We start from the raw sequence: 15730 nt of genomic DNA on the forward strand, positions 1-15730 counted from the left end.
TACGTTCCCTAGGAGATAAAGCAGCCCCTTAGGATGGGATTTCAAGATGACTGATGGAGTAACAAGCAGTAAGCTGTCGGGGATGGGGTAACAACTGCACAGAAAAATGGATCAGCTGGACCAAGGTTAGTTAGCATACCAGTGTCAGAGATGAGAATCAATTCCAAGTTTCTACAGTGTAGCCGCTGTTACATACCTCAGTGTCTTCTTTATCGAATGAGTATGATACGGCCTTCTTCTCTTTCATCATCCTGCTCCGTCTCCTCCATTTCTGAAGCACTTCTTTATCTCTACCAAAAGAAATGAAATAAGCATCTATCAAGCTCTCTCTCTGTGCAGATATTGAAAGCAACATGTGCTACAGAGGTGCTGAAAAGTTGCACTTGGAGATATATTCAGAGAGAAAGAACCGCATTTGATTTGTATGTATTAAGCTATAGATAACCTACTTTACATTCCATAGGTGTGATCTAGGTAGATGTTGGATCACAGCGAATTTAAAATGTTCATGTCATTCAGCCCAGCGGTACTCCCAAACAGACCCTCCATGCCATAGTTAGGTTTAGAAAACACACACACACACAAAACCTCTCATTGTGTTTCTAAAAGGCGAAATGTGATGTTGGGGAAGAGCGGGGAGCTGGGAGTAGCGGCTGTATCAGGACCTCAGTCTGGCAATTCCTATCTGGAGTCTAAAACCTCCAGCAAAGGTATTTGCCGGTCCTCCTAACTGAGATCATTTTAGCTGACAATTGAACGGGGAACTTTCTCATGAGGAATGGGGCCTTGTAGCATGCATGTGAAGATGGTACTGAACAGTGACAGGACACGGCCTGTGTCTTTGACAGCACCTTGCCAGTAAAAAAGCAATAAAATGGAAGCTGCACAACCACCTGAAGAGAAGCACTGGGTGGGTGCAGAGCACCTCTTTCCAGCTGCGGCTTCCCCCGTCCCTCCAAGTCTGCCCTCCCTCTGGACTATCAACCCAAGCTCGACTCATTTCCCAACCTGCTGGGGGAAACTTGGCTGGCGAGGGAGTGAAAATTGGTGGGTGTGGAAGAGTTTGGCACCTTCTTCCCATCTGCTGTTTCTGTTCTGGAGGAAGTCTGGCCCTTCCCCATTGCTTGTAGGGCTGCCGCCGCCACAAGAAACTCTGCTCAGAGTAAATCTGAGTTAGGATCATTGCAAAGGAACGCAAAGCATCAAAAAGCAGGGCAAAGCTCCTACAGATTCCTGTCTGCAGGCAAACAATCTGCAATGGTTGTGCATTCTGTCAAGTAGGAAACAGTCGGGGGTGTGCGTGTGTTCAGGACAGCATGGCAATTTCCAAATAACTCGCTAATAATTCCAATAATAATACTTGCTTTCTCCGCTGTTCGATTAAAGCTTGTTTCTCCTTCATGTCCTTTAGTGCTGCCAATCGGCACTGTTCTACCTTCTTACTCTGAATGAGCACATCGTATGATGAAATTGCAGGGACCAGGGTCTTCTTGCCTCTTGCCAAAGTCCTTTAAATTTTACATTAAAGGTCAAACAAAACAATTGTTTAACATCAATAGCTGAAAAGAAAGGGTGCTATATATAGGAAATATCTATTCTATTTCCCAGTCTATTCCAGCTTCATAAAATATAGTCCCTTTAGTTCAGAATGCCTGGTTCTCCAGGCAGAACCTTCAATACAATTACACAACTGAATAGTATCCCTCACATTATAGAAATGCAAGTCTCAGCATTATACAGAGCTAGGGCTGTTAATGTTTGGTTGAGATGCCAAGAAATCTAGTTCCGTTCATTTGATTTTTCCTGAAAAAATGCAGTGTCCAGTTGTTGTTATGATTTTGGTCACATCTGAGTTAGCTATACATGCAGCATAGATATAAAAGCAATCAAAGTGATTTAAGCGTGACTTTTTAAAATAATTTAGGAGAGCAATGAGGAATCGCCAGGCGGTGGGCCAAATTAAGCACACCATTTGTGTGTCCCCATTTGGCTCATGAGGCCTGGTGACTTGATGCCATATATAATGTCAGATGTGGGGCAGGTAAAGATGTGGTTGGGCCAAAACGGAGAGAGGGGGTTGCAGAGCTCTGTGTGATGTGCTACGCCAGGCATCCCCAAACTTCGGCCCTCCAGATGTTTTGGACTACAATTCCCATCTTCCCCAACCACTGGTCCTGTTAGCTAGGGATCATGGGAGTTGTAGGCCAAAACATCTGGAGGGCCGCAGTTTGGGGATGCCTGTGCTACGCACCTGGCTTTGCAGGCTCCAATGATCAGGTGATCATTAAACCTTGCAGATTGCTGTGCTGTGCAATGATCACCTGATCAACAGAACTTGTGAAGCTCCACCCACCTGTCAAATTTGGCCCGTGGGGGATTGAGGAGATAGTTATAGTAAACACACATAACAGCAACAAAACTAATTGCATTTAGAGACCATATGTTGACATTTTTACACCAGGGGTGGCTAACTCCCAAGAGACTGCGATCTACTCACAGAGTTAAAAACTGGCAGTGATCTACCCCCTTTTGGGGGGTCAGGTCAAAGTTGTTTAGCTTTCTTTAGGGAGGAGGAAAGCCCCGCTTTTGGGAAGTGCATGGCAAAAATGTTGAGCTTTTTTAGGGGAGACAAAGTTTTAGAGCTTCTTTGGGGGAACCAGTGATCTACCACAGACGTTCAGTGATCTACCAGTAGATCATGATCTACCTGTTGGACGTGCCTGTTTTACACTATATTAAGATACAGCTGGTCCTGCTGAATGATCAGTTGCACACTTACTGCAATGTATGCATATATGTGGTGAAGCACATACCCCTGCTGCCTTCGCCAAATGATGCTCTGATCCTGCCACAGCATTTTTTTTCTTTTAAAACTGCCCTATGCTTCCAAAGCGGGTTGCTGTTTGAAAAGCACGAGTGGAAGCTTGCAATTTGTATGGCACTATCCTGGTCTATTTTTGAAATTCCTGGGAACTAATTGAAACCTAAAGAAGTGCTGCAAATTTCAAAGAGAGTGTGTACACAGTCTGCCACCTTCTGGTTTTCTTCAGGAAAGGGGAAAAAATACAGGAACTGTGTTTGTGCCACACAACACACTGTGCTGAGAATGTTGTTCATTCTCCAGTGTTCCTCTGATATAACTTGTGGGTTAAGTGTGCCTTTCCTGCAGTACAATGTGTCAACCATAACTCTGAATTGTTCAACATGTACTTTTGCTGTCTCCTCTGCCAAATGTGCCACAATTCATTTCTCACCTAAGGGAAAGGTAGGCAGCTGTTTAGCCCATCAAGCAATTTATAGCTCTGTACAAGCTGAAGGGTAGCTAGCTTGTATATTGGGTATATGTCCTCAAGATCCTACATTGTAGAATTATACTCTGAAACACAGGGTTGGCTTTTGAAGAATTATGCAAGAATGGTCTGAAATGATGGCAGCATCTTCTACTGGAACGTCTGAGCCTTATTTATTTGCATTCGAAATGTGGCTTGCTTGAAGTTTGAAAGCAAACAGCTAGCACAGCTGTCACAATAGCATAGGTGAAGGGAAACATCCAACCATTTTAATTACGATTCAAGGATCTCAACAATGGTTTCATGTTTAAAAAATTCAACATATTCTAAGTCACATCACACGGCAGACCAGTCTTTGCCATCCTGGTGCCCCCCAGACGTTTTGGGTTTCATCAGCTGGGAGGACACCTGGCTGGTGAAGCAGACAAGAGTAGAAATGTAAGTAGATAGATGCTAGGTGATGTGCACTGTCTAGGATAATATTAACAAGGTTTCATTTTACAACTGTCAAACCTTCATTCATTCGCCCAGGACATTTGTACAGCTGGCTGATTAATCAATCAATCACATTTATCATGTGTTAAATTATAATAGTGATACTATTTATTGCATTTCTTAAGCATCCTTCACTGTAAGATCCCAGTGCAGATTACAATAGAGTGGGTTATTAAAAAAATACAATATTAAAATCAGTAAAAAACAATTTATTGGTTATTTGTGCTAGTTTTGGATTCTAGTGCATATAGAGTTTTATATTAGTTTTTGTACACTGCTTAGGGAATTTATAGGATGAGACAACCAGCAAATATAAATCATAATTTGATTTTAGCCTGTTTTTCAATTCAGAAGAATCCCAAAGGTGACTTACATAAAATAATAAAATATAATTACCTGAGGACTCTTTCTATCCCTTCCAAAATTCTGATTCCCTCACCCACCTTATGAGTGGGTTTTATGAAAGGCTCCGATTTCAGGGGGCTCTTGTGGGATATTAAACATGTAAACGCAACTTACCATTTACATGCATTTTAATATAGTAAATATATTTTTCACCATAAGAAACTTAAAAGCAGAGCAAGTTGCACAATGCATTTTGTTACCTGCATGAAAACGTGGATGATTTACGAGAGAGCTTCTCTTTAGTCTTTGGTCTTCTTAACGAAGGCATGGATTCATTGGGGACCATTTTGTTACCCAGGTACTCCTCTCTTTCATCTTGTATAAGTTCTTCTCTTAGCTTCTGAAACCGTACCATTTCCTCTTCATTAGGCCATCCGTCTGACAAATCCAAACTGGATTTTGTGAAGTCTGTCAAGTTCAACTTTTCAACAGGAGGAATTTCTATTGGAATCAAAAAGAGGTTAGTGTAGTAAACTCATTGGTGCAAGCAGACATGAAGGGGAAATGGGAAAACAAGACCTGGTTGCTTTCTCTCTTTCTCTCTCCAGAATTAAGCATAAAAAGCCATGTGATTTTACTCTGGCTTGCTTTTCTCAGCCACTGTTCTGCTCACTATTGCAGTGCAAGCATCAGAAATGACACTATAGTACTGTACATGGAAATGTTTTCTATGCTGGCAGAGAGAACAAAGCTTGACGAAAAGAAATGTTTTACATTAGAGCCTGATAGATTTGTTTACCCTGCCCCCTTTCCTTCAATCCATGCTTTATGAACCTAGTAGGGTCATTAAAAAGATTCTTTTGGAAACATCTTCCTCATCTCCTAAAAAGGGAATACTATTAGTTTATTTTACATATCCATTAGTCCCTGTTCCCCTTTTTCTTTGCATGGTGAGAGGATAAGGTTTCATTGATTCTCGTTTGCTGGTTTGCTATCCTGAGCTCCATTTTGACAGGCGGGCAGGCAGCAGAGGGCTTGGGGTCTCAAATTTCAGCGGCACCCTGTGCAATACCAAAATTTGGTGCACCTCTGCCTCTCATGCTGCATTCTACATCACAGTTGCGACATCTTCGGCAGCACCCCCGAGGCTCTATGCTATGCCCAGTGCGACTGAACCGGTCATATTCCCCTAAATCTGCCTACAATGCAGCAGTATGCCTCACCACCAGAAGTGCTGAATCCCAAAACATTGCTAGGAATCTAAAAGACATAGGCCCTATACATCTTTCCTACTTCCTCTGACCTCCAAACACCTCTGGCCTTTCGGTTCTATCCAACCTCCACGTTTTCTATTTCTTTGTATCTTGAATAGGCAAATGTCATACCTGGGAAACAAAATACCTGGATGAAGAATTATGGACCTGAAATACTAGCTTGGCATTTCACCATTTTAATGTATGATGAGACAAATTAGAGCACATTCTTTTTGTATCCGATACAGTCATGGCAACAAATTTGCTACAAGGGGGTGAACACTAGTTTTAGACTTTGTCCTCATGCTTTCTCTGAGCATTCCAAGGTAACGTCTGATTAAAGGACCCTTCCTATCATCTGACACACCGTCATTGTTTTAGGCTGCAAATCTAATCTGTTTTATCCAGGTAAGAGCCATAAAATTCAATACGACTTACTTCTGAGTAGCCATAGCTAGAACCGCACTGTTAAAGTAGGCAGATTATGTAGATTTTCTCTTAGGTTTTCCACAATGTGTGACTAGCAAAAACAGTTATGGCATGTATGTTGGATATGGCGTGTATTTCCTACAGAGCTCTGGGAGAAAAAATCCTTTGAGTCCTTAATGTGTGATTTACAGTATATAACTTGAGCTGGGAAACAACATGCAGCTCAATCCTAGGCATGTTTATTTAGAAGGTAGTCCCATTGTGTTCAATGGTCTCTCCCCCTATAATTATGTTTAGGTTCACAGCCCAGGTTACAAACCATTGTTCCTGGAACGGCGCCAAACAGTACAGGAAAAGCAACAAAAACCAACACTATACCATACTGTTTTGGGATTGAGGGATGCCTCTTGCATTCCCTTCCAATTCAAAGAGTTTGAAATTTTGAGAGAAGCACTTGCTGAGCCTGAAACCTGCCAAGCTGGTTCCAGCTAAGTACGGTATGTTCGATTGCTAAGCAAACTAAGGTGAAATGTTTCCATAGGGGCTAGTTGTTAGGAAGGAAGGCTTTCTTTCCCCACTTCCCCAATCTCTATGGAAGATGATGTCATGCTGTTTGGGAAGAAGTTACAGGGTTGGGTTGAGAAGCTGAGAAGACACTGCTGAGTTGGGCTCTGAAGATTTGATACGGTAATATTCCGGCTGTTTGTTCCCTATAAGGTTTTATGGAGGAGCAGGAAATTTTGGATTAACTGTAAAGAATGGTTTAATGCTGTGTCTCCACTTATGCTCAGCCAGTATGTTTTTAGTAAAGGTAAAGGGACCCCTGACCATTAGGTCCAGTCGTGACCGACTCTGGGGTTGCGCGCTCATCTTGCATTATTGGCCGAGGGAACCGGCGTATAGCTTCCAGGTCATGTGGCCAGCATGACAAAGCCACTTCTGGCAAACCAGAGCAGCACATGGAAACGCCGTTTACCTTCCCGCTGTAGCGGTTCCTATTTATCTACTTGCATTTTGATGTGCTTTCGAACTGCTAGGTTGGCAGGAGCTGGGACCAAGCAACGGGAGCTCACCCCGTCACAGGGATTCGAACCGCTGACCTTCTGATCAGCAAGCCCTAGGCTCAGTGGTTTAACCACAGCGCCACCTGGGTCCCTGTATGTTTTTAAATAGATGCAATTATTACAAAATGTTATTAAGCCTCTACTGACCTCATTCAAAAAAAGCCAAATTTGAGCACATGGTACACACCTGAAGCCTCACTGTTCAGGGTTTGGGGATGCACATTAACATCATTTTTTGTTCTGAATAGACAACAGTTCATTAGTATAGTATATCTTGATGGATCCTTCCACTTTTAAATCACTATTCAATATTTTATCTTCGGTTTAAGACGCAAGATTCAGGATAGGCTGAGTTTTCACACATTTACTAGAATTAATGAATTTATATAATGTTTCTGTTCTAGCAGAACAGAAATTTGGGCAACATTTTGATTGAAATATGAGGAGTAATTCTTTAAAATAAATGCTATATGAGATGGTGGACCCAGCATCACGTGGGAGAAACTAAGGCTTTGTTCAGTCACTTAGTTCAGGAATCTATAGCAAATGAATGCAAATCAACCCAAAGGAACACTTCTGATGCAGCAATTCTAGCCCCATTTACCTGGGAGCAAGCCCTACTTAATTCAATAGAACTTACTTCTTAGTAGGCTTGGTTAGAATTGCACTGTCGGTTACCAGTTAAAGTGTATAAATATGAAGAACATCATCATGCCACAGCTGAGCTATGATCAGGCAAGCACCCATAACCAAGCAACCAGTAGCCCTTGAACCTCAACAACGAATAGCCAGTAAAATGGCTAAGGGGCCCGGCAGGGGAAATGGGAGCTATTCTGGAAGGTATAGCATGGACAGAAGTGCAACAGCTCTCACCAGGGAGAGCTTCATGGTTTGGGAAGGAGTAGAAAGTTGAAAGAAGCCCTCCAAGGTGTATAGAGGCCTGTAGGCTCCTGCAGTCATGGGCAGGTTGCCTTGGGGCTCCTGATGTTGCTGGCTCTTTCTACAATTCCTTCCCAATTCCTGGCGAAAACTTTGTGCCTTTTTTTTGTATGCTGACCACCCATGGTTTTCCCAGCATGCAAATGGCACTAGGATGTAGCAAAGCAGCTGCTGTTTATGGCACGGATTTAGATGAGCAAGACTGTAAAGCAGGCAATCAGTCTGAAAACAAGGGGTATGACAGGGGTGCCCCTTGGTAAGAAACTTGCCAAAATTATTCAGACAAATAATTCCAGTGACTATTGTGCTAATGATTTTACCTTATCTATAAAAAATGACATAGTCACCATTTCCCCCCTCACTCTTGCCACTTCCTGGAATAAATTTAAAAAAAACACTTTCTGTGATGAAAAAGAGAGAGAACACTCTTATTTTTAATGCTTGCTAGGAAAAAGAATGACTGGAGAAGAAGCAGCTGGCCTTAATAGTTTAACTCGGTTGCTTACACCCTGCTCTCACAGCCAAAACTTGAAGGAGGATTATCCTTGTGAAGAACAGCTCTGTTTATTTCCTTTAGTATCCCTCCCCTAAATCACCATGATTGGAGTGGCCTTGGAAAATAATTCACTGTGATTAAAAGCTAGCAAAATGGAAAAAAAAATTCCACCCCTCTCCACTCCATCCCCTTCCCTCTCAAGCTCTGGATCAACTTGGATTTGTATCTCTGGGGGGGGGGAGGCAGGGGGGAGAGGTTGTGCATTTAACTTTTTGTGGAAAATCTGAGACCACAGAGCAACATGGAAGTGTAACAGGTTCCTAGTCCACCTCAGGATGTATTCTGACCCAGGAAAGTGACATCATGACATGAACCACTCCAATGCACCTCATTACTTGGAGCCTATCCACCCCACTACTTTCAGCAAAGTCACAGAAACTGCCACACGCTCTAGGGCAGGCATCCCCAAACTGTGGCCCTCCAGATGTTTTGGCCTACAACTTCCATGATCCTTAGCTAATAGGGCCAGTGGTCAGGGATGATGGGAATTGTAGGCCAAAACATCTGGAGGGCCGAAGTTTGGGGATGCCTGCTGTAAAGCCTATTGTTTTATTAAGAAGCAAATTAAAAATACACACGTAAATAATGAAGTTGCCATATCCTTCATTTACACGCTTAATGTGAGCAACACCAATGGAGTATGCTTAGGGCTTAGCTGTACATGTAACACAGACTAGATTACACTGCACAATTAATACAATGTAAATGCCAGAGAAAACATGTATCAGGTAAAAGGGCAACACACACAAATCCCAAAGTGACTGGCATATTAAATGTTTACAGGCCTGGGAAAGTCTCCAGACACATTCAACCTGCACTTGAAATCTCCCTGCTTATAAATGTCATCAAGCCTAGAAATATTTGTGCATGGAGCAGAGAACCCCTTGAGGCTTGGTTTTCAATCTAATTGGCCTCCTGGGTGGAATACCAGATCCATTTCTATTCATTTATGGGAATTTACTCATAAGCATTAATAGACTACACAGAGCTTTTTAAATATAAAAGGTTAAAGAGAAGAAGAATCTGATCCAAACACAAACTTGTGGCATCAGTCCTTAAATACTCTGAATATAGATTAGAAGAAGAGCCATGGTCATATCCATTCAGTGTAGATAATACTGAGCTAGATGGACCAATGATGTGACTCAGTATTAAGAAGCTTTCTCCGATTTTAACCTGTGGTCCTCCAGAGGTGAACTACAGCTCCCATAATCCCTGACCATTGGCCATGATGGCTGGGTCTGATGGGAGTCCAATAGTATCTGGAGGGCCATGCCTTAAGTCTGTCCCCCATGCTGTTTCCCTGATCTTAATCCCTATGGATGGCGCTTTTAGCTTTGCGATGGGGTCTGGGGTAACATGTAGGTACCACAATACAAGAACAGCACAAATCATATATGTGTCAAAGAAGGCAATTAGACAAGATCCAATGCATATTTTAATGTATAATTTATTTTCTAGACACATGGCCATAACAAGCACTGATAAAACATACAATATTTTCCAGAAATATTGGCAGTGATTTCAAAAACAAACATTGCATGTGTACAAATTGATATCAGTTAGGATAAATATAAATACCATCTGACTCTACATTCTTATGCTTCCATAACTGATCATGCAGTCGGGTTTACATTTAAGTGTTATGAGGAATCTCATGCCTTTGGTGCATTTCAAACACAAATTACCTAACTATTGCTTTTTAATATTATTTTGATCATTCATTTGGATATACAGTTTGAGCAGTGTCTACAGTACACTCTTCTTATGACAGACACATTCATATAAATGCACTGTAAAGCCAAAGAGGCAATGAAACAGTGGGAAATGGTCACACAGATCCAAGATCTCTGCTTTCGTAATACTGCTGCAATGTTGATTCCAAATCATGTTTTGAGATGCTGTAACAAGATAGTATTCTGATACTTCCCAACCTAAACATTTATTGGTGGGGCATGCTGTCAGAATCAGGCCATTAGGGTCATTATACTTTATGCAAAATGATACTTTTTTGTCTGGAACAGGCAACAGTTTGAGATAAGCATAAAAGGAGTGCACCATATTTTACAATAAACATTGTACACATATATACTTCAGAGGAATTTCACCTCTACTTTAAATAGGCTGTTCTTACATGTTCAGTCCAGAAAAATTCTAAAACATTATGGATAAATGTATATAAAGCAATAAATAAGAACATCTGTTTAAACATCTATGCATATGATCCACCTCTACGGTTCACACTATTGGCAGCAATATAAGCATTCAGTCTGTGCATCCCAGGATATTCCCGAGCACTTCTGGATTTAAATCGAATTACATCTATAAATCACAAAATTAAAGAAAAATGTATTATTTCATGTATGACTCTCAGAAGTTCAGGGGTTCAAAAAAAGTATTTATAACCTAAGGGTTAAACAATCACTAGTTCTGATCCAGCACCAATGGCATTCTATTGCTATTTCCACCTAATGGACAGGGATGGAAATGGATTGGGTTTGGGGTATAGGTACTTTGTTTTAAAAAAGAAAAATACAGAAGGATACATAGCATCCAAAGTGGGAGGAGAAAAAACATGCAACAAAACAGAAAGAAGTAGATCAACTCGTGGGGCAGTAAAAATAGAGTTGGAGGAGGATGCACTTGTTATAGAGTGCAAAATACAAGAGCAATGCTATTACAGGCACCATCCAATTGATGCACAGTACACAAAACAATGTTATTCTAATAAAACTGTATTTTCTCAGAAGCTTAATACGGTGGTTTGGCTACAAGGAAAATGTAATTTCCCAGGAATAGAGCTGCTTGACTTGGGGTGGGGGCAGACTTTAGTGGACCATGCCCAACAAATGGGTAAAACAACCTTGTAAAACAATGCAGTCTGGATAGGCCCTTATTTAATTACAAAAGATGGAACAATTTATATACATATTTACAATGAATTGCTTCAGGCATCACAGCCAAACCATTTTTTTGGCTCTTGAGGCCATCATTTGGAATCATATGCTTCTTCCAACTTCATCTCCTTGCACATACAAATTTCCTAGTTTTTGACAACTATGGGGCTAACCATGGATATCCATATACCAGAATGTGAATCCCAGAATTTGGTCAACACATGTTGCTCTATTGGACATCATAGCAAACTATGGTTTCTATGGATCAAGAGGTGCAGGAGGAAACTCAAGCACATGAAGGTGAAAAGGCAGTGCATGAGCCTGAGGCACAATCCTAATGTCCAAACCATGATTTGGCTGCAACAACTGAACTAAACAGATTACAGAAACGGAAATGAAAATATGTACGAAAGAATGAACACCAAAGTGTTGTTGCCCTCTAACTTGATACGTTCTACTAAACTCACTAAGGCAGCTCATTTGTCTCCACAAATCGTTGAAAGCTTTCCTGCGATCTGGTGGTCTGTCGCATTTTCTTTTATATTCTCTAACAATGGCCCTTGCTTCTTCTTCTAGTGGAGAAGGCAAATCTGCGAAATACAGAATTTCAAGGTACGTGTGCACTTTATAAGTGACTAAACTGGCATGCAATGACTCTTTACAAACACTAATATCTTGACCTGGGAGTAGTCTGTTCCTTCGTCGACAGATAAAATACGAGAGTCTAGTTGTGCAAAAAGCATGCTTTTCCTTCAGGCGTAGTATGTTTGCAGCGAGAAATCACAAGCTTATATGTCCTTTTCCATTTACAATCCAGTTATATTGGAGCATTATGATTTTGTGGAAAAATGAAACATTGACAGTCTAAGACAAGGATTAAAAGTGTGTTGTTTAAGCAGGCACCAAGCTGATGCTCCTTTTCCAGCTCTTTTAATGAATTTCTGCACTGAACTAATAAACATTCTGTTTCCCTGAAGGCCACCGGGTTATGGACACATCAAACATTACCAGTTGTTAAGGAAGATTTAGGCCACTTTCACAAGTCACATCACACCATTTTTTAATTGTGAAAAATAATAATGCAGCATTTTAAGTTTGAATTCTAGTCCCAGGAAATGTGCTTATTTAATGTAACAGTCATGTAGATATTCATTTTCCATAAATCTGCACCACAGAAAATCTGGGCGTGGCTTCTCCTGCACTAGAAATGGGTGGTGTAGAAACGTTCACATACAAAGGTCCTGCATATATTATGAGTATGCAGGAAGGAGAAGTTAAGTGATTGAAATGCCTTTAAGGGATGCGGAAATCTGCACTGATCTTTCTACATAGCCATTGGCATGAATTCTAATGACTGCCTCGATCTGGAAACTGAAGCATGATTGATATAATATCGTCAAAAATGTTAATAGGTATTACATCATGAAGATACAGGAAATTAACAAAACAATTAAAATGTCTCTCATGAAATCAGCCTTCCTCTCCAAGTCTTGACATACAATGTTTAAACCTCCCCATGGCAAGTACTGTAATTATTTCATAAAAATGGGAATCAGAATAGCATCATAATTCCAGGCTCAAGACTTATTTTGTTACAGGAAAATGAGTTTTTGGGTTCCCCCCATACATTAAAAAATAAAATAAAACCAGAGCAGTATTATTCAAGTCAGCATACATTATCAATCAATCTTATGAAGTGGGGTTTGATATAACATGAACACTCAAAACATTAGCTTTTGACTGTATGTCATAAATACAGTGAAAGATTTCTTCCTGGGCAAGGTATACATTTTAAACGCTTCTGACTACGCAGTCTGAATGTGGATGTTTTAAAGCCACAATGCATTGCTCTCAGTGGGATGCTTATGCAGATGAACATTTCTATCCAAAAAATGGTAATTATATGCAACTAAAGCTGAACCAGATGACAATTGGGAAAGTTTCCTTTTTGAATGCTTTTTCAGTGATGCCACAAATATCCGTACTAAGAATTCAGAACAACTCTTTCCTCATGTCTTGCCAAGTGTAAGACACCTCATCAGTTCTGAACTATGGAACTAATAGAAAGGCAGGAGATAAAATACAAGCGGAAGCTTCATATGAAATATAATCCACATGAGAACCACTTATGACCATTAATAAGTGCAGCTAAAGCCTATTTCACAGCTTGAGAAGTCACATAAACCATGTACACTGAGGCTCTGTCAGAAGGCAAATTGTCTTCAATGGCTATAGTGCCCATTCACAATAGTGGGGGGGGGGGTTAAGAGTATCTGGCACTCTTAAAAACTAAGCTGGCACAGAGAAGGCTGATGACCCACAGGGGTAATTTGGGGTTTCTGTAAAACAAGAGAGACCAACAGGGCAAATGAATACATCCTCATTCTGCTTCCAATGTACACACCACAATGAGATGTAATGAGGAAACGTACATGGTCATACTATCCCAGCCTAATCAGACTCCACAAAGTTATCTAAGTGAACCATTAAATTGACCCTTCATGTCCTTATTAAGATGACAGCAGAGCCTTTCAACATAAAAAATACACTATAAATAAACTTTTAACCTTATGCCATAAAATGCAATAACTAACTTCACATCTATGACTTCACAATCTGACCCCTGAACTATATATGTAGAAAGAACAATTCTTATCTGTTTTTTTTCTAGGTGGACACATCTTTTTAAAAAAAGCATATTAAAGTTACTATACCTGGAGTAGCAGGTTCTCTATAGTCAAGATCCTCACCAATCATCCTTTGAAGGAAGGATAGAATGGCTGACAGGCCCTTCTGTATCACCTCAAGAGGAGGAAATTCTAGGGGACAATGCCTGAGATTCAAAGCTGTAAGTGAACTTAAGTTACCTGCCAAAAAAGGGGAAACAAGGTTTAAGTTGACCACCATCAGTCACTTGGGAAAATTCAATGCACTGGGTGGAATTCAACACTATGTCTACCTAGAGCAGACCCACTGAAATCAATGAACATGAATAAGTTACGTCTGTTAATTCCAATTGTTGAATTCCACCAACTGACATGTAAAGTTTTTGTGACACATCTTATTCAGAGATGGTCAACATTCCTAGGGGGTTAAAGACAAACACAAACATATTTATGCACTCAATAATGTACCGGTAATTCTTCAGCAGCAGCTTCTCCTTCTACAACACTACCTGTACCAGGGGTGCAGAATCATCTTGCTGTTGATGAACACTTCCCCCCCCCCCAAGTAATTTATACATTGAGGGAGAGAAGCTGCATGTTAGGGGTAGATGGAGCCAAAGCCAAAAGTGGCAGGACATGGACAAGGTACTCATTCCCTCTCACTTGCACACCCTTTTCTCCCTCTGAGCTTTTCCCTTTCGCACTGTTTTCCCACTCTTTGCTACCAGTATGCTACTAGTAAGTGTATGTGGTCCGTGGGCTACAGGTTCACCACCTTGAACCAACACAGCCTCTGCTGCCCTTTCTCCTTTCTGCCCCAAAGCATTCTCCAGATCTTATTCCAGGCCTGCCCTCACTTTTCTCAGCCCCCTGTTAGCTGCCTTTTCTTCTTCCCCTCAATCTAATACATAATCAGTGGAGACTTCATACCAATAGGTCCCACAGATTGCATTTGTATTGCTACTGTTGGGCTCAGGTCTATTTTCTCCCCAGGCTGTATCAGCTTTTCCTGTCAAAACTCTAGATCTGTCAGCATGGGCCTGGGAAGGAGATACTGTATAAAGAGGTGGCTGACAAATGGAAATATTGGGTGGTTGCTTTCTTGATTACCCGCGAGCTACATGTAGCTTCCAAATACACAGTTTAATAGATCTTAACAGTACTTTCATAAAGCACAAAAAGATGACTAATTCAACTGTTTGAAGCCAAAAACAAAAGATGACATGGGGCAATTCTTGTGCTTTTGGAAAATACATGCCTCTTATTTCATTCCAATTGCAATCAAACTACTCTGTGATTTCCCAGAAATGAGGTTAAAATGCTTGTAATGCTGCTCTTACATATTCTTTTAAGATGCTTTCAGGCACTATGGAAGGATCCTAGATCAGCAGTATGTTTGCCATGAGGACAGATGGTATGGCCTAATTTTGTATTGCCTGAAAGCGTGGAGTCAATTCTCATAAACAAACACAAAGGACAAGTGAAATACCATGACAGTCTCAAAGACAGAATGTAGTCTCTGGTTCCTTCACAGAATTGGAAATATTGTAAATATCAACTTCTACTGAGCAAAGTGTGAAAATGTGTGATCTAAACATGTTTTTAAAACCTTTAAGCCAAAACTGAATACAGTATAGCAAAGCTACAGCTAAAACTTTGCTTTTAATCAGACAGGGTAGATTCCTTAGAAAACAAGAGATCCAGGCCACAATTCTGATGTCTTCAGTTGTCTATTGAGAAATTATCTTTTATTCAAAAATGGGACATGTTTAAGATATACAGTATTTACAAAAACA

General features: G+C 40.7%; 1 protein-coding gene across 5 annotated transcripts in view; it reads right to left on the reverse strand.

Annotated features, from left to right (window-relative positions):
* Positions 1-15730, reverse strand: part of LRRC27 (leucine rich repeat containing 27) — a 39583-nt gene that overhangs the window by 15217 nt on the left and 8636 nt on the right. For 3 of the 5 annotated variants that reach the window (XM_035138413.3, XM_035138416.3, XM_035138414.3), the window contains exons 5-8: positions 13983-14135; positions 4391-4631; positions 1365-1508; positions 197-290 (exon numbers count right to left, since the gene is read on the reverse strand). In XM_035138413.3, coding sequence (XP_034994304.3) covers positions 197-290; positions 1365-1508; positions 4391-4631; positions 13983-14135 — 632 coding nt within the window. Of the gene's footprint in view, positions 1-196; positions 291-1364; positions 1509-4390; positions 4632-11735; positions 11859-13982; positions 14136-15730 lie in introns of all 5 variants that reach the window. The other 2 variants (XM_088670399.1, XM_088670398.1) reach the window with 2 other exon arrangements.

This window comes from Zootoca vivipara, chromosome 5, assembly GCF_965207765.1.
Source record: "Zootoca vivipara chromosome 5, rZooViv2.hap1.1, whole genome shotgun sequence".
Taxonomy (NCBI): domain Eukaryota; kingdom Metazoa; phylum Chordata; class Lepidosauria; order Squamata; family Lacertidae; genus Zootoca; species Zootoca vivipara.